The 20,363-nt window shown below is 28.4% G+C and overlaps 2 protein-coding genes across 4 annotated transcripts; both read left to right on the top strand.

Annotated features, from left to right (window-relative positions):
* Positions 1–1,116: 1,116 nt before the first annotated feature.
* On the top strand, positions 1,117–5,407 carry LOC113872600 (OTU domain-containing protein At3g57810-like). 3 transcript variants are annotated; one of them, XM_027510288.1, is made up of 8 exons: positions 1,117–1,323; positions 2,073–2,138; positions 2,606–2,768; positions 3,210–3,806; positions 3,968–4,089; positions 4,351–4,391; positions 4,712–4,810; positions 4,913–5,407. In XM_027510288.1, exons 4-8 carry the CDS (start codon positions 3,221–3,223, stop codon positions 5,082–5,084), a joined length of 1,020 nt encoding a protein of 339 aa, XP_027366089.1. In that variant the 5' UTR covers positions 1,117–1,323; positions 2,073–2,138; positions 2,606–2,768; positions 3,210–3,220; the 3' UTR covers positions 5,085–5,407. The 3 variants fall into 3 exon arrangements, with proteins under 3 accessions (XP_027366089.1, XP_027366088.1, XP_027366090.1); XM_027510287.1 differs by lacking the exon at positions 2,606–2,768; XM_027510289.1 differs by lacking the exons at positions 2,073–2,138; positions 2,606–2,768.
* Positions 5,408–15,470: 10,063 nt separating this feature from the next.
* On the top strand, positions 15,471–18,886 carry LOC113873575 (receptor protein kinase-like protein ZAR1). Its single transcript, XM_027511744.1, has 2 exons — positions 15,471–16,802; positions 18,246–18,886. The coding sequence occupies exons 1-2, from the start codon at positions 15,473–15,475 to the stop codon at positions 18,884–18,886; spliced, it is 1,971 nt and encodes a 656-aa protein (XP_027367545.1). The 5' UTR covers positions 15,471–15,472.
* Positions 18,887–20,363: the final 1,477 nt, after the last annotated feature.

The raw sequence follows: 20,363 nt of genomic DNA, 5'->3' as shown, positions 1-20,363 counted from the left end.
CCTTATTTATAACAATAGATTCTTATTTAGATATAAAAATAATATAAAAAATACACTACTTTATGCACATTTGATTAGAATACTCGTCTTTAAACAATTTTTTACTATAAGACTTTATTTACATTTAATTCTAACAACAATCTTTATTATATATCTTTTATTCTCTAATTGATCTTATATGACTTTATTTAACAATTTTATAAATATATATTTTTAAAAATATAAATTCCTCTTCCAATTTAATTCTAAAATTCATAATTTATTGCACCATTTGTTTATCTCTAACTCAAATTTTCTTCCGAAAATAAAGTTTCACAACCATCTTTAATTACTCTTTTGATTCCTTCTTTAAACTTATTTTTCTTATTTTACTTCTATTTCACTTCATTTTTTTTAAAATCTTGCCACTAAATTATTCATAATCTAAATTTTCCTTCATTATTTCTCATTTCTCTTCTACTTTAGTTCACTTTTCTCTAAATCTTTCCACTAAATGAATCATATTCTAAATTATTCCTCGTTTAAAATTATATTACTGTTCATAAAAGCTCCCTGTACCATAAGGTTTGTTCTTTTGTTAACAAATGGCAACACTAGTTGCTAATGATGCATACAAAGAGACGTATTTTCGTAATGCCATCCTTTTTGCCTTCTTAACATACAAAGTTTTATATATAAAATTCATATTTCACCGTATATATTTATAAAATTACAATATATTGTTTTTTAGATAATTTTATTTTTTAAATTATATCTTATTATTTTAATATATATATATATATATATTAATTTAAATTTATTCTTGTGTCTTATTTTTCATAAAATAAATTTTAATTAGATAAATTACTTTTAAATAAAAACATAAAAAAACCAAATGATTCAATTTAATCTGATTCATTTTTAATAAAATGAAATTAAATATCATATCTAAATTGACTTAAACCAAGCTATTACATATTTTTATAGTCGATTTTTTTTATAAGACGATTCAAACCTACGAATATATAGCTATGTATAAAAGTCTCGATTTTGGAAAAATCGTCAATGGAAGAGTCCGAACCAACTTTCAATCAGTTAAATCCGACCCAGTTGAGTTGCCTTGACCCGTATAATCCAGAAGGAACTCGAACTTGCACTCACGTTTCTGAACTGAAACATTATTTGAATCTACCTACGGATCTTTTCTTGCTTTCCCCATTTACATTCCAAATATTATTATTCTTTTCTTCAATTCCTGAGTATAGCATACCTTTTCTCTTAACACTATTCTTTAGTGCCCCAAACCTCATTTACCCATTCTTCACGTTCCTCTCTCTTCCACAGGTTTGTTCCCCTTACCTCTTTTCATTTCTCCTTCGGTTTTTTTTTTTTTTTACCTTTCTATATTATATTTGTTATAAATAAATTATAGCAGGAGAGGAGTCATTGGGAATTATTATTGTTGTTGTTGTTGTATTACCCGCCCCATGTTTGCTATGTTAAATCATTGCGAATTATAAAATGTTTTAAACACGGTCTTAAAAAATGGTGTCATTGTGGTAGTTTGGATTGTTGATGATGCTAACTGATACGGGATCAATTTTATTCTATTAAAAAATACTGAATTGGGTGCTAGTTGAATTTTCGTTAGTGTAATTCCATGTTAATAACTGCAAAAACAAAATGTTAAATTTAGTGAATTTTTTTATCAAGAGTTCATGATAAATTTGATAAATTCCATGACAACACTCTCAAATGTTAAATTCAGGGTTTTATTTACCAACTTGGAAGGTGCTTGAATAATTAGAATTTCACTTTTTGTAAAGATGCATGATTTACTTTTTTGTCGCAGAATGAATTAGCTTCATTTGGAACGTTGTTGGTAAAAGTAGAGTTGGATGATTGTATCTTTAGTTTAAATTTGTACGTATTTGTTAAGTAGGCCCTGTTCAAGGGAGCTTTCCAATATGTTCAATGAGAGATTTCTAAAGTAAATGAAACATGTAAGTATGAGATAATATAGAGTCTCAACTGATAAATAGGAGAAAAGAAACACCGCAGGGTTTGAACAGGTTCTTAACTTTATTGTGTAGATTGCATAAATGATAAATCCATTGTCAAAAGGATGGCAAAATTACCATTGTAAGATGCATTCAAAGGTGGGAATTACGTTTGCTGTTTTCATTTCTGATTTAGTACTTATTGGCATATACTTAGAGGAGGTGTTTGTAAGAGGTTCAATGGAATTTATTTGAACTTATACTTATGAGAATAACTTGTGACTCTTCTTGGCTCTTTTTGGTTTATTTTAATAAGTTTCTTGGAGTAGCTTATCAAAATAAGCTGTTCTTTTTAGCTTGTTGTGATAAGTTTCATGTTCAAATTTAAATGTAAACTCTTATGTATTAAGAGCTTATAGAAAGAGTGCATGATTGAGCAGTTTACCTAAATGCAGCCATAGTCTTGCTTTTCACGGGATACTGTTATTTCTTTAATGGTTGCTGCTGATAGTGTAAGTAAATGATATAATGTGGTGTGACATGAATGAACTAAATAACTAGGGAGGGAGGTAATGGAATTCAGACTTCTAATGAATCTAATCAATTATTCTTTTCTTTTAATTTAGAAACTCTATCATGGGGGTTAGGCAAGCAATGCCCTTCTGTTCATGGTGTCAGAAACATCTTAAATTTTAAACATTTGAGCATTCCAGATATCCAGATTGGTCCTTATTTTCTTTTGAAACCTCAACGTTCCTAATGCCATAACACCCAATAACATAGTACAATGTAAGATCCTTTTTCTTTCTTTTTGTGGTAAATAAAATCATGAACTTCTTAGTAACCGTTCAATGAGGTCAAATAGACTAATTGCTGTGAAATCATATCGAAATTGAAATTTTTATTTCATTGGATGTGATTTAAACTAATACTGCTGTTGGACTATAGCATTCGTTCTGTTGATCTGGCGGCATCAGATGAATATGTTACTAGCCACACTTTTAAACAGTTGACATTTTTGGTATTTTCAAAACTATATTGTATCCTAGTTTCAAATAATATTTATGCAATTTACACTAATCTTCAAGTTCACTTCCAAATACAGTGAATTGGTTCTCTTCAGAATTTAGCTAGCCAGTGGCATAAAATATTTGTGTTAATGCCAATATGTATATTTGTAGGAATTTTATTTTGGATAGTTTCTGATGAATATTCTTGGCTTTGATTCAGGCAATGTAAACATGAGTGTTTGTGTTCCTATCAGTCAATCTTCTATAAATGTTGTTGTCCTGAGAGGTCGTAGTCAGCTGCTGATGAGCAGCAACAACTGTGGTCTTTGGTCCCGAGGAATATCCACTTCATTTTCTTCTGGTTTGTATTCTGGGAAGTCAGAGATAAATCATGTTGGTCTCTCTATTTGCACCAAACTGTCTTCTTCCACTACAATGGGCCAAACAATCAAAGGAGGTTTCCTTGGATCATGCTGCTCCAAGCAAAGGGGAAATACTCGATTCTTTAGTTCTCTAGTACCTCGAAAGAGGTATCATGAAATTTCATTGGCATGCCAAAATTTGAATTTGAGGCTTTTGGTACCTAAACAAAAATTGCTTTACAAAGTTAAGTGTAATTTGGGACCAATAAGTTGGCCACGAGGGTGTGCATCTGTTGGCTTGCTATTCGGATTACTTGTGTGTAATTTAAGTTCTGAACCTGCTCATGCTGAGGCAAATTCTGAAAATGAGAATCCAAAAGATGACTCCAACGAGTATCAGTGTAATGTTAAATTCTCTCATGGGAAGAAAGTTTATACTGACTATTCTGTAATTGGTGAGCCGAACATTCTGCTAAGACCCTGTAAATACACATGCACAGTCTATTCACATGTTTGCTTATGCATTAATACGCACATTGGTGTAGATAGAAACGAAGGCATTTGTATGCAATCACTGCATTATTTATGAACCTTACCATGCTGAGATGCTGAGCAGGAATACCAGGAGATGGAAGATGCTTGTTCCGTTCTGTTGCTCATGGGGCCTGTTTGAGGTCTGGAAAAACCCCTCCTAGTGAAAGAATTCAGAGAGAGCTGGCAGATGATTTAAGGGCCAAAGTATGTTTTCTGTATCACTATGCATCATGCTAATAAGTTTAGAATACACCCTTCCTCTTGGCAACCTTGAAACAAAGTAATGGTAAAACACAAAATGGAAGAATTGAAGGCACATTATTAATTACTATTCAAAGTGGTTGCTAACTTTATTTTGGTTGCTTTTCAAATTATTCTTATGGTTAGTCACAAATCAAACTGTTTGTAGTCATCTGGTGACTACCTCTGCCCGTGTTCCTGATTTTTGTTTGTTCTATTTGTCAGGTTGCTGATGAGTTTATCAAAAGAAGGGAAGAGACTGAATGGTGTGTTTCCACATTGTTAATTAGTGTTAAGTGTCAACCGCCGATGAATTAAAAGAAGATATGGAATTCCGGATGTTATTAGAGATCTAAAACAATAGCATAAAATTCTTTTAAATAATTATACCACCACATTCTTTCTTTATTTTCCTTATCTTACAGCTACTTTCTCACTTCTTATTACTTTTATTTATTTATTTATTTGTCCTTCTACTAATATCGTAGTATAAGTATATAAACCATGCATCACTTCGTTTAATGTATAATCATGGAAAATGATAAATGATTATTTATCAATGAATATGGTTGTCTCATCTCTTCAGGTTCATAGAAGGTGATTTTGATACATATATTTCACAAATAAGGAAGCCTCATGTGTGGGGAGGTGAACCCGAGTTGTTCATTGCTTCACATGTTTTGCAGTAAGTGACTCTTCCTTTCAGACAAGTCAATTCACCTTCCTTTAATGCAGTTCTGTACTGTACTATACACATTTGAATGTTGAGGCGAGGCCCATTCTGCAGGGTGCCTATCACTGTATACATGTATGATCAGGATGCCGGTGGCTTGATACCAATTGCGGAATATGGCCAAGAATACGGCAAGGAAAACCCAGTTAGAGTTCTCTACCATGGGTTTGGTCACTATGATGCATTAGAGATTCCTAAAAAGAAGGGTCTTAAGCCACGACTGTAGCATCTCATATTTAAAATTTGGAAGAGATTAAAACCTATATTGATTTCCTTTAGTAACATCTGTAATCTCATCTATAGGTCCAGTTGCAGGTGCCCAAATTGCAACTTTATGTCTTTCAGGTCTAGGAGAAAATATGGTCTAATTTCAAGGCCCCATGAACAATTATTCTCACTTTATTTCTGTGCCATGCACATGGCTCTTTATGTTGTATTTTTTATTGGTCTGAAGAATAAAGAGAGCCTTTAACTTCTGGTGGACCTTAAGGTTCAAACTATCCACGAACTCCTGTAAGCCTTTTCCATGAAAGGTAGAAATAGTGGTCTCCCCTCCTGTCAGTGCCTTGCCTACATGGGTTAAGATGCGTTTAGGGAAGCACCGTTTAGTTTTGAATAAAATCTGAATTTTGTCTTTAGGTTTAGATAAACTTGCATAAGAAGGGAAAAAAGTCAAAACAAGTAAAATTTATCTCGTCCGTTAACTTAAGTTTTTTGGTTTTTATAAAAAAAGTCATTTACTTTTTAAAATATAAAATGTTAATTTCAACTTTGAAAAGTATTTTATTTATTTTATCTTTTAATTTTGTAAAGGGCTTGCTCTGAATTTATATAAAAAGTAATGTTATCTTAACACACTATTTGAGTGTTTATACTAAGTGATTTATATAAATTAAAAATATTTATGCTATAATTGAATAGGGTGTTTAGAACAGAGACCTAAGCTAGGTTCTAAAATAATTTCATTTTCATATAAATCTTTTACATAAATGCGAATAATTATCAATTGACTATTGATTAAAAAAAATGAAAAATAACTTATTTCAATAATATTATTAATGTTTTAATGTAATTCTTAATATATATTTTTTGTGGTCACTAATTTATTTTTTTTTATAACATTTAAAAGATTAACTGTTAAAATATTTAGTTTTTCATTAAATTAATTTTTTTGAAGTTTTTTTATTATTTTTCTGTTTTTCGTATTTACGTTTACACCTCTTCTGTGCTTTCATTCCTTCGTTAGCTTCCATTGGGCTCACCATTTAAATATGTTTTGGTCGAATGCCCGCTTTCGGTTAGTATCAAAGATGGTTAACAATGTAAACATAATTAGTAGCTAAAGCAATAAAGGCAATTAAAATAACGAATTTGTTAACATTGTTAAGGAATGAAGTGGTAGTATTGGGGTTTTGAACTTATTACCTCGTACAAACTATCAAAAATTTTTAACATTACTTTATTTTTTTTTTTCTATCCAATTTAATCTGTATTTAACTTAGATCGCACGTTTAGAGGTAGTAAATGAGTTTATTATTAGATATTTTTTTTATATATAAAAACTTAAACTTAAAACCTTGTTTAAGCGATATTGAGTTGTTACTCATAATAGTAATTTAATTTAATGGCTTACAAATAAAAAATATTAAATAAAATAAAAATATAATTTTAAAAAAATTAATGAGATATATTTGACATTTTTAACCTGAATTTGTAGTTAACAAGTGTTCTGTCTATTTAAAACCTATTTTATATTTTTAGGTCTAATTAGAAAAAAATTAATATTAAAAAAATTAATGTAATAAACATTTTACTTTACTAGCAAAAAAATTACTTTTAATTTTTTTTTCTTTTTGTATTAGCTACATGAGAAATTAAAATAATTGTGTATATTTTTTTTTTCTAAATAAGTAGCAAACATATAGTTTTGATGAGATTTAAAACTATAATTTTATTTTTTATAATATTATTTTAATTATTTAATCATTAAGTACAAAGCACTAAATGTTTTTACATTTTTAAGGTACTAAACATTTTTATGATTAAATATTTTATAAAATATAAAAAATATTAGGAGAATGTTATAAAAATTTCTTAACATCTTTTATATATAATAATTAGATTTAATTATTTTTTTATTCTTGTAAAAGTAACAATTTTTGAAATAAATTCTTAAAAAAAATTATTATAATCTAGTTTCTGATATTTTAAAAATATTTAAAATTAATTCATGTTTTTTTTTATTAAACAATAAGTTAGATAATAAAAATTTAACTCATCAATATCATGTCATCATTACTTTTAATATTTTATTATTTAAATACAACTATATAGAAGAAAAAAAATTTCTTAATTTCTCTCTCTTTCAACTTCCATCTCTCTCTCCACATTAGACCTCATCTTTTTAATGTTTTTTTTATGACCTACGATGTTTGAAGCCCTTCCAAAATTCATTTTACATACTTACCTTTTATTCGACTCCAAAATCAAAATCTTCACATTCGTCATATTTTCTTTGTTTTCTCGTATCTCTTTGCCACACTTTTTGCTCGCCCTTTACCACCTACACCTTCTCGCCACCACAATCCTCATTGACCTCAAAATTTAGCACTCCAACTTAACAAACCCTTCTCTAACCAAAACCTCACAAATTAGATCACTCAAAGTCAAGTGCTTCAACATCACCACTACTACCACAAGGCTTAGAATTGGTAGATCAAAGTCCTAAAATTCTTCAAACACTCAACCCCATTTTCTTTCACCATCAAAACTCTTAAAGGACAAGATTGAACTAACAACTCGCGTTTCGTGAAACTCAGCACTTGAAGCTTCTTTGTGTTGATTGAAGTGTTTTGTGAGTGTTAAAAAAGAGGGTGTTTGTGTGTGTGTGTGTGTTTTTTTTTTAATGGTGGGAATTTTATGAGGTTTTGTGGCTGATTTTAAAATGAGTATGTTGGGAAATGTGTTTTTTGAAGAGTTTTGTAGGCAATTTTAGATTTACATGTATTTTTTGTACTGAAAGATAGAAGCTTTTAGTGTGTTTTATAACTAGTTTTGAAGATTTAGAATTAAAAGAGAAGGAGTTCAACACCTACAATGAAAAAGAATTAAAATAAAGTAAAATACAAAAATTAAAAAAAATGAATTAATTATTAATTTTTTAAAATATTAATTTTTACATAATAAAATTTTCAACATAATAATTATGTGACATTGATGAGTTGACTTCCGTTATCTAACTCGTTACTTAATAAAGAGAACATTTAATAACAAAAATTAATTTTAAACATTTAAAAAATGTCAAGTATTTTTGTTAGAAAAAAATTAAAAAATTAATTCTAAAAGTTACTTACTTTTAAAAAAATTAAAAATATAATTAAACTTGATAATAAAATTATTTTTACATTTTAAACATACAACAAGACAAGAGTTCCAAAGTTTGATAACAAATCATGATAGAATATTATAGAGGTGGTTTTGAGTTTTCCACTTAGCTTCTCACATGTCATTTTCTAATATTTTAAAAAGTTTATTTAAATTATATAACATCATCTATTTATTTAAATTTTATTTCATTATTTCAAATTTTTTTAACTTTTCACATTTTTCAACCTCAATTTTTATATATAATCTTTACAATTATTTTTTATTTTCTTATTAAATATCAATAAAAGTGCACATATTTGTAATGACTTGAAAAGTTACATACTATATTACTTATATTAATCTTATATAAATAAAATATACATTTATAATATTACTTTTATGATATAATTATAATAAATTTTACTACCTTTAATCTAATTCTTACGAGTTTCAAAAAATAATATTTAAATATTTATTTAATTTAATGCTTTTATATTTATTATTAATATAAAATTTAAAAGTCATAAACATTTAGTGTAAGTAATTAATTAAACTGATAATCGTATCTATTTAGAATTTTATGAATATGATAGTTTAAAATTAATTATTGATATAATGTTATAAGGAATATAAATAAATTATAAAATAAAATTATACTAGTTTGTTAAATTGAATTAATATGATAAATGAATTGATCATTTAATTTTATTAAATTTAATTGATAATTATATTAATAATTGATTTATATATAATGTCAATAAATTAAATTAATTATTTTGAAACATGATACCAATTTATTACATAACATTATTTTATAAATAAAATATTTATAAAGGATGTGCATTAAAAAATGGAGTTAAATACTTAAAATTTTTAAACATAATTGTTAACAGTGATAAATGAATAGAATAATTCATTTAAATAAATATTTTTTAAATTAAAAATTTTGCTAAAAACAGTATGAGAATTAAGAATAGGAAGAGAATAATATGAAAAATATTTATCTCTCAACTTTCACTTTTGATTTTCTTTTATGAAGTTAAAATTGTAAAAAAAATAAAAATACTGTATACTATTTTGTATATAACATATATAACATTAATATAAATTCCGAGAACATACTATAAGAATTATTACTTATAGATTTTTTGCTAATCAATCACATAGATTTTATAACTTATACTTTATCACTTGGATCTTTTATTTAGACCAAACTACTAATTTGTTCATTTAAATATTTATAAATATTGATGTTGTCATTCAAACATTTATAATATCAGTTAAGTACTTCAAATATCGAAAAATATAAATATTTTTATTTTAATATATAATAATTTGATAAAATAATTATTTTGATATCATTTGAAAAATTTATTCAAAAATCAAATTAAAGTATAGCATATTTTTAGTTCATGTAAATACAACTACATTTTGTTTTATTCATGCAATTTTATTTATTTATTTATTTTTACTTTGATTCTCATAAATTTTAATTTATTTTTAAAAACAATCCTTATCACCATTTAATTTATTGATAATGTTGCATGTCATGATTAGGAGTATGTCATAGAATAGTTAAGTGACAATAGTAACTAATTTTGAAAAAAAGTAATCATATTTTGACAATCTTTTCTCCATTACTATTTGATTATAAAGAAGAAAGAGAAAGTAAGAAAAGAGAAATGTAAAAAATGTAATACAAATAAATAATGAAAATAAGATGTAAGAAGAAAAATGTGTGAAAATATTAGTATTATTTTAAAAAAATCTAATTTATTTATATTTATAAAGATTTAAAATATATTTAAACTTCTAAATTAATATGAATTAAAGTTTTGAGATACTAATAAGTAATATTTATAGATAAATTACATTACTCTTACTGGTTAAAATATACACTAATAAAAATATATTGTTAGCATAAAATCTATCAAATTTATAAGCTTAAAATGAAAGAAAATAAGAGATAGAGATAGGGAGAAAGAAATGGAGAGACAATTGGAACCTGATAAAAAAATATTAACAATAATTTGATTTGAAAATTTATTTATTTTTAATTATAAAATATTATCTTATTTTTATTTAGTTTTTACTTTTTTATTTTCAATATTTTTATACAAATTTTAAAAAAAAATAAAATGAAACAAAAATTACAGTTACTAATTAATAATAAAAATAAAAAAATTAAATAAACATTTTAATTTTTTATTCAAAAATATTTTTTTAATCTTTTTAGTAGCTAAAAAATATATTACGGTTTATATTTTTGTTTTTTACATATGAATGCATACTAAGTATATTCTAATACGAAAAGTAACATTCTTTTGGTCTCATTTTAGTAAAAAAATGTAATTTCCTTCATTTTAAAAACGATAATTAAGCACACAACTCTAGAACACATAAATAAAAATTAAGAAAAAAGGAAAAATTTGACAGGCCAGTTTGAATGTTTGAAAAAGGTTAGCTGTGTTTGGGAAAGCAACTTTGTCAGTGGCAACCAAAAAGTGAAAGAGAAAAGCAGGCGTGGCGTCCTTTCTTCAATGATTTACTCATTTTCTGACATCAAAAAGTTACAATTTACAAACTCCGTCCATTATCGCATTCAAATCAAATCTCGACAAACCCATTCAGTTTTCTATTTATTGACAACTGTCACGAGCAAATACTACCTAAGTGACATCTAAATCATCTTTTAATCATCATGGATATACATGGAGAATGATATTTTTATATTAATATAAATTTAAAATTTTTTATATTTAATTTAAATTTTTTATTTAATTTAAATTTAAAAATTAATAAAATAATAAATTATATTTTATTAAATTTAAGTTAAATAAAAATTCAGTTTGAATGTACAAATTTTTAAATATATAAAAAAATTTTGTCTTAATATTTTTGGTCTTCATATTTTAATTCTAATTTTTATAATTTCTTATTTTTAAGTCTTTAACGTTAATATAGTTAAAGTAAAAATTAATACGTAATAGTATTTTAATGAATTAAATTAGTATTAGAGATTAAAAATAAAAATTTATTAAAATAAAAAAAATTGTGTTATGAACTATTCTCCTCCACAATAACCTCAAGCCAAAAATTATGCAGCTTGACAAAAATTACCACATAAAAAATCTCTAACTTTGACTTTTTTATGATATTCAACTCTCCCCATTTGCTATGGGTGAAAGGATAGAGTTGAACCCCACTCTCTACTCGCCTCATTCCTATGCCTATTTCATTACATTGGTATTTTTTTACTTCATTGCAAAAAAAAATAAAAATGAAAAGAAAGCATACCAAAACATATGAGAGACTAACAAATTAAAGCAAGAGTAAAAAGGAAAAATCAAGAAAAATACTAAAAAAAGAATCACTCATGTTAGATGTGTAAGTTAGGGAGAGTAATGTAAAACTTGAGCTTTTTGATAATTTTTTAAAATATTTATTAAAATAATAAAATAAAATTATTTATCAATAAGTATTGTACCTATCAAAAGTGATATTTATTTAAAAATAAATAAATTAAATTTACACTCTACAAATGAAATATACACTTTATGCTTCACACATATACATGCAATGTGTATTGAATACTATAAAGATAAAACACATAATTTAAAATTTAGATATTAAGGCTTGTTGAATGGGAGAGTTACCATATGTTGTCATTTAAAACAATTTTATCTCAACAAGAGAAATGATTACTCTTAAAAATCATACCTTATTTGAGTTTAGTGAGTTTTGCAGAAGTTGCACAATTAACTCTTTTTTTTAATACCTAATTGATATCTAATTAAAATATTCGTAGAGAAATGAAGTTCAGAAACACAACATGCTACTTGAATAATGTATTATTACTCTTTAGGATATTGTTATTCATATTGGTCTTTGCATTTATGAAAAGCTAATAATTACACTTATAAGAAGTGATTGAGTGCAAATTGTGAATGACGATCTTAGTATTCAACAACTTTATGAGACATTTGAAAGTAGTAGCTTAAAGTTAAGTTGGTAGAAACAACATTTCATACATGTTGTGATGCATAACCAAAATTCTCTTTAACTTGCACAATTTATGAGCACTTATATTTTTAAGCTAATTTAAAGATTTATGTTGGTCAAAAGCAACATTGGAGTTTTTATGTTGGAGTTGTGCATGACATGAAACATGGACATGGTTGCTATTGGAGTCTTACTCCATTAATTGTTACCTAAGCATGAGATAAATTTCAATCTATTACTCTTGACAATTTCCCACATACACTATATCTTCTTCCTTATAGTGCATGATAATTAAATAACCGATGTTATAAATTTATTATATAAGTATGATTTCTTGAATTAAGTGAAAGTTGTTTTATGCTATGATATTTGATTTTTAATTTTATATTTGTAAGGGAATAATCTACAAGTATTATAGGAATGACAAAAAAGATTTCAATACTATAGATATAAATTTGATATTTTAAATGTGATAAGATAATTAATTATTATATTATTTGTTTAATCATCAATATTACCTAATTTCATATGGCTTGATTTTGATGTCGTTTATAGTTAATATAATTTATGATTTTCAAAATACAAATAATACAATAACCTTATAATATAGAGTTGAATATATAAAGGGTGTTGGTGTCACTTGTATGCTTCCAAATTTATGAATAATACCAATCTAATCATATAATACGTAATTTTGAGATGATGGAACATATTTTTTATCCCTTATTTCAGCTCAACTAATTATATAACCTCATTCTTTGTGTCAAGATTAAGAAAAATTGGTTAACTAATTTCAAATATATTTTGAGCTTTGATTAATGACCTATAATATGGTTGATTGAGTTTAAATTCTAAATATATTAAGTGGTACATTACTCGCACCAAGCATTAGAAGAAAATAGATGCTGCTATTTTTGTATTACTTATAAGTACTTCTTATCAAAACTGAGTTAATATTATATTAATGCTTGTTGTAGGTAATGCACATGAAAAGGTGTAATATTTATATAGTAATAATGAATAATTTATATTTGATGAGATGAGTAAATTATGTGAGATAATATTATTATTATATAATGAGTAAGAATATATCTTGAAACTAACATCATCATTTGATCACATTTAGAGTGACACACAACTAATCTTAATAACAAGAAAGATAAGAGGCTTATAATGTTACTAAACATATGTCTAGACAATATAGTTTTCACTTTCCCAAATGTCCAAATGATGAGAAGATGTATACTATATTTTTTTCTAGTTTCTATTTAACTTTTTACAACCCACACCAATTACTTATTTTCACTTCTTAGAGCGATTTCATAATTACATATCTTTTCTCTCATCTCATTGCCTTTCACTTTTAACCTACTTACATATTATTTTAATATATCAAAACCTTTTCGTTATTAAATATGATTGTATATATAAATATTAATAACATGCATGAGTCATAATTTTATGAACATGATTTTTTTTTAATTTTGTATTAACTATTATGATTTTAATATTTTGAATATTTTTTTTCTTCAATATTTTTTATTCCTAAATTCTCTTATTTTTTTTTTACAATTTATAAAGTATCTATATTTCATTTATCTTCGTGTATTAGTTAAATAAATATCTTTGTATTTATTGATTCTTTCACTACCAATTTTTTTTCATCTTTAGCTATTAATTTAAATTTTATATTTTTATTTATTTTTTATATTATTTTATTGAATACATGACTTAACAATAGGAAGAAAAAAGAAGGAAAAAAGAAACTTACGAGCTCGGTACAAGGTGAGGATAAAACACTTCTTCCATATTTATTTTTTAATTATGGTTAACTCTAACTTCTATTTTTTTATACTTTTATAATATAATAATAGTTTAATTTTAATATATTATCAATATAAAATTTGTTATACTATTAATTGATTATAATACATTGTGAATATGATTTTATATTAATTATTATGACACACACAACTTATTTAAAAGATTTTTAAAAATTAAAAAAATTAAATTAAAATTTTTAAAAATTAAAAAATAATAAATTAGAAAATTAAAGATATAATTTTACGGCAAAACATAAAATATAATAAATAAACTTATCTAATGCTCTTACTTTTCTAATACATACACCTTTTGAACTAAACTAATTATATTATTTTATTTTTTAAATTTATTATTTTTCATTATATTTATTTTTTAGTACATCATTTCTTTCCTTACAATTTAATAATATACCTTCTAATAAGAATTTAGATAAATTAAGTAAAATATTTAAAGTTTAAGCTTGTTTTATGAAAAAAAAACTCAAACTCGACTCATTTATTTAAATAAATAAAATTTAAAGTTTGAACCTGTCTTAATTTTTTTATAAAAAACATTTTTAAGTTTAAACTTGTCTTAATTTTAAAAGAAGTAAGGTAATTAAAAGATAATAACCTATTTAGAATATGTTTAAAATTTTTTAAAAGAAATTAAAACTTTTGAAAATAAAAAAATAAAAAATTAAATATAATTTTACGGCAAAACATAAAATATAGTAAAAAAAAAAACTCAATTTATAAATTGATACTATATCACACGTAAAACTTACCCACCTTCTGTCAGTGGCGTACAAGTTTTTTTTAAAATATATTAATTAATAATTTAATAAATTTTTTAATAGGCAAAAGAGATTGATAAAAAAGATATATCGTAAAAAAAATATAATAAATAAAATAAGAGTAAAGATATTTGTATAACATTTTCATAAATATTTTATAATTTAACAGAGAAATAAAAAGAAGTAATGGATAAAATGAACAACATAATAGGAAGAAAAGAAATTATGAAAGCTTATTCAATGAGTATCATTACATAATAAAATAATCTTGTTCGTTAATATCTTAAAATTACTTATTAAGAATTTAAAATACAAAATTATATTAAAAATTATGTAAGAGATACATTAACAATCTTTTATTACAATTTTGCCATTGAAGAAATATTAGAAAAACACGTTAAAAGATCATCCTCTGTTCCGATCCATTAAAAAAGTGTTAAAAACACTACCAAGTAAATGAAGTCGTTAATAAATCCAAAGGCAGAGCACTGAGACAAAATTCAAACTGAGGCACCTCGAGAACACAAAATTTCAAATACAGCACTCCCTTGTCCAGTGCCGGCGATCGCATCTTCTTCTTCCTCCTCCTCCTCCTCCTCAGCAACCGCAACAGCAACACCTCGTTGCCCAAACACAGTAAACAAAACATGGCACAAGTGGACCTTAATCTCCACATTCCTCCTGGGATTCTGATTTTGCTATGTCTCATCACTTGCATTCCCCTCACAATGTCCCTCAACAACGATGGCCTCTCACTCCTTGCCCTCAAAGCAGCAATAGAAGTGGACCCCACAGGTGCCCTAACCTCATGGTCAGACTCAGCCACCACACCCTGCAACTGGGTCGGAGTGACCTGCAAACACGACCGAGTCACCCAATTAACCCTTCCATTCAAGAACCTAACCGGTTACATACCCTCCGAACTAGGACACCTCACCCAGTTAAAACGTCTCACTCTCCCTCACAACAATTTCTCTTCTTCCATCCCCTCTAGCCTCTTCAACGCAACCAGCCTCGTCGTTTTGGACCTCTCTCATAACTCTTTCACCGGTTCGCTACCTCAGTCGGTTTCGTCTCTCAAGAACCTCATGCATTTAGACTTATCCTCCAACTCCCTCTCCGGTTCCCTTCCGGTTTCCCTCTCCTCTCTCTCTTCACTCGTCGGAACCTTGAATCTCTCACATAACCAATTCTCCGGTCGGGTTCCGGCGTCTCTCGGAACACTTCCGGTCGTCGTGAATATAGATCTCCGGGACAATAATCTCACCGGAGAAATCCCTCAGGTTGGATCCTTGCTCAACCAGGGCCCTACCGCGTTCTCCGGTAATCCGTTTCTCTGTGGGTTTCCTCTGCAAAATGCGTGCCCCGAAGCTGTGAAAATTCCGCCGGAGATTTTACCAAGCACAGGAGACAATCCTCTGAACCCAAACCCGAAACCGGAAGCGCAGGAACGGAAAGCGCGGGGAGGGTCATTTTTCTCCGTTGCGATAATCTCGGGTGTGGTGTTGATGGCGGTGACGGGTTTTCTAACGGCGTGGGTTTTCCGACGACGGCGTTTGGTTGAGGAGGGGTTGGAGAAGGGAAAAGTGGAGAATGGGAATGAGAACGAGAATGGGTGTGGGGAGGAGGAGAAGGGGAGGTTCGTGGTGTTGGATGAAGAAGGGATTTTGGGGTTGGAGTTGGAGGATTTGTTGAGGGGTTCGGCGTATGTGGTGGGGAAGAGTAGGAGTGGGATCGTGTACAAGGTTGTCGGCGTCGGAAAAGGGGCTTTGGCGGCGGCGACGGTGGTGGCTGTTCGGCGATTAAGCGAGGGGGATGCCACGTGGCGGTTGAAGGAGTTTGAGTCGGAGGTTGAGGCTATTGGGAAGGTGCGACACCCCAATGTTGTGCCTTTGAGAGCGTATTACTATGCCAACGATGAGAAACTGCTCGTCACTGATTTCATCCGCAATGGCAACTTGCACGCCGCGTTGCATGGTACCCCTTCTCACACCCTTTCTCGATTTTTTACTCAGAATATTTCAAAATTAATGTTCTTTGATATTAATGATCTTTAATTAAAATTACTATAAAGGAAGATAGTAATAAGTGCTGTTTTATATTCCTTAGACTGGAAATACGTATATTTTTTCATTTGACTTTTTTTACAATATTAAGAACATTATTAGGTGTATGGGGAATAGACTGATACAACAACATTATTCCCCTTTAGCTTAATTATAGAGCATGTTTTCTTTTTAAATTTTTTGAGAAAACTGTAAACTAAAAAAATTATTTTCTCTAATGAGATGAATATTTAAATGGAGAAATTCTAATGTACGCTATTAAGTCAAGTCTGTAAAAACATAACATGTTCCTACGAGAGTACTTAACGTTGAATTCGAATCTCTACATATTTTGCATGCCAAAGTCAACATAATTAGGGAATCACTTTTCATATTTTTTCTTGCATAGTATAGTGGCATACTGGCATGAGACTAGTGCTTGGGCAACTTACTACTGTTTTGGCTCCAGTAAGTGAAAACATACCACCCATTATGAGTGTACGTTGGTGAGGGTCACCGTGTGATTGAGTTCAAATTATAGTTTTTACTTGAGAGCTAATAATGTCGCCATGATGCTATTGTACGTATACAAGAGTCAAGAGCTGAATAGCAAAAACTTTAACCAGTTAGAACTGTCTATATATTTTGGGGGCCACGGGCCACCCTGTCCTTAGTGAATTGTGCTTCTTTGCACTAGAGAATTGAAACCACTTTTTAATGGCTTTTGTCCGTGATCACATAGTTATAGCTTTATGCAGGTACATTTTTGGCATCTTCATTATTGTTTCTAGCATTTCTAATGGACATTCAACCATATTCAACCAAAGTATCATTTTTGTGGTCCTGCTTTTTGTAGATACAGTGGTGAATGCAAAAATTTAGCTGCATTGTGTTGACCCCATTTGAGTGACTGAAAATTCCATGGTTTTTCCTATGGGATCTTCGTCATTCCGTAGTGTCTGTCTCGTTACATAATGGGCCACTGGTTATCATTGCATCTATATTGGGGGGTGCATTCACAATTGCACTTAATGCCATGGTCATGAGGTGTGGGGGAGGTCTCCAAAGTAGAGAGATTTTAATTCTTATGTTCAGGTTAAACCTTTTAACTCTATAGTTACGATTTTGCCACTTGGATGTTAAAAAAAATGAATTTGTAACTCAAGCATATGTTATAGTTGACTTGTGAAGTCATTGTCATCTTCTGTGTAACATGAAATACCTCTTAGGAAAATTAATGTTTGCCTTCTCATTTTCTGCACTCTAAAACTCTGCTGGTGGTGGTTGTGTGGTCGTTTTCAGTTTCCACTTGGCATTTTTAAGGGCTGTTTGAAGCATTTTTCTGCTTTGTATATGGTGTTTTTTTTGGTTGCAGGTGGGCCTGCCAATTCATTGTCACCGTTATCATGGGCAGCAAGGTTAACAATTGCTCAAGGAGCTGCAAGGGGCTTAATGTACATACACGAGTTCAACGGTAGGAAATATGTTCATGGCAACCTTAAATCAACAAAAATCCTTTTGGATGATGATCTTCATCCTTACATATCTGGTTTTGGACTTACCCGTCTCGGTTTGGGCGCCCCAAAGCCTACTCTATTGGCACCAAAACGGCAGAACTCAAACCACTCTATGGTAACCTCAGCAATTGGTTCAAAAGTTTCAGCTTCCTCTAACAACTACTTGGCTCCTGAGGTGCGCATAGGTGGTGGAAAGTTCACTCAGAAATGTGATGTGTATTCTTTTGGTATAGTGCTATTGGAACTTTTGACAGGTCGGCTTCCAGATTTAGGGGCAGAAAATGAAGGTAAGGATCTAGAGAGTTTTGTGAGAAAAGCATTCAGGGAGGAGCAACCCTTATCAGAGATTATAGACACTGCACTTTTGCCTGAGGTTTATGCTAAAAAGCAAGTTATTGCAGCATTTCATGTTGCGCTGAACTGCACAGAAGTTGATCCTGAATTGCGACCAAGAATGAGAACCGTGTCTGAGAGCCTTGATCGCATAAATATTCAGTGAAAAAAGATAGAACCTTGTAAATTTTTTGTTCTTGTGGCTAACCTTTTGCTTTTTCTTTGGTGGTTTGAGTGCTGTTGGTTTTGTAAGATTCTTGAACATTTGGAAAAGTAGATGCAGGTTGTTTGATGCATTGATATGAGCTAATGCCAATGCATTTTCCTTCTTAAAGGAAATTACTTCCCTTGCTCTTCACTTAAAATGGCAACTAACAACGGATGTTGCTAGCTATTGTTAATATTAACCTATGCTTAAATATATAAAGGGTAGTGTGTATGGATAAACGACTTAAGTAATTGTTTATTTAATAAATATTTTTTATATGATAATCTGTGTCATAAATTAATCATAAATTTGTCGATATAAATTAAAAATGATTTATTTTGATAAGTTATATTCAACCTGCTAGTAATTTCCAACCAGTGAATCATGTACATATTATAAAATTGTTCAAACTAAGTGAGGTACAGCTGCAGCTAGCAATTCTACAGACAAGCAGTTAAGATTGCATGTGAGAATAATGAAGAATAGTAAGGAAAACCGGTACATGCAAAGAAGACACAAGATTGAGTATGGACCACCGTTACAAAAGATTTTAATCATAATAATAACGGAATAAGCATTTTGACAACAGGAACTCAAGCAATTATGCATGTTTGAAAAAGAAAATAAAATAAAAAAATTCAAGTCAAGCACTTGTATGCTTTTATTTTATTTGTTATGATAATTAGGGCTGGGCAATCGGTGGGTTTGGCCTCTAAAATCCAAAATCGAAGCATTCTATTTGATATGAATTTAAAAACTAATTTCATATCACAGGCTGCGAGTTTAGCGGATGGATTCAAGTAAATTTGGGTTAAAGTATTGAAAGAAAACAAAAGATGAAACGGAGGTTTTTTATGTTAAAGAGAATTTAAAGATGATTTTTTATACGTTATTTAGGAAGATTTTATATAGCAAATTATAGAGGAAAAAAAGATAAAAAATCTACTGAGTTTTTTGGATTCATATCCTTAAATAATAAATAATACAATAACCAACCTTCCTTTTTATTTTTGAGTATTTTTTTTTTAAATACTATGATGGTTCCATTGTTTTCTTATTTTGTTAACAACTAATCTATTCACATTTATAACTAATTTTTTATATTAGAAAAATAAAAATAATCACTACTAATAGACAAAACTATTAGCTGTTTTTACATCCTCTCAAGTTGGATGGTGGAGGTCTTGCATTCCCAACTTGTTAATGAAAGCCTTGAAGAAAGTGGAGTAAAGAGATATGAAGTAAATGAATAAGTCCTTTCTTGATCTTTTCTCTAACACTATGACAATTTATCTCTATATATTTGGTTCTCTCATAAAATATAAAATTATGAGCCAAATATGTAGCAAATTTGTTGTCACAGTAAACAAAAACAAGTTGTTTGATGCTGATAAGTAAATATACAAGAATGTAATATAACTATTATATTTCGCAG

Source organism: Abrus precatorius, unplaced genomic scaffold (genome assembly GCF_003935025.1).
Source record: "Abrus precatorius isolate BTA unplaced genomic scaffold, Abrus_2018 Scaffold7, whole genome shotgun sequence".
NCBI lineage: Eukaryota > Viridiplantae > Streptophyta > Magnoliopsida > Fabales > Fabaceae > Abrus > Abrus precatorius.
This window is presented reverse-complemented; position numbering and strand designations above follow the sequence as displayed.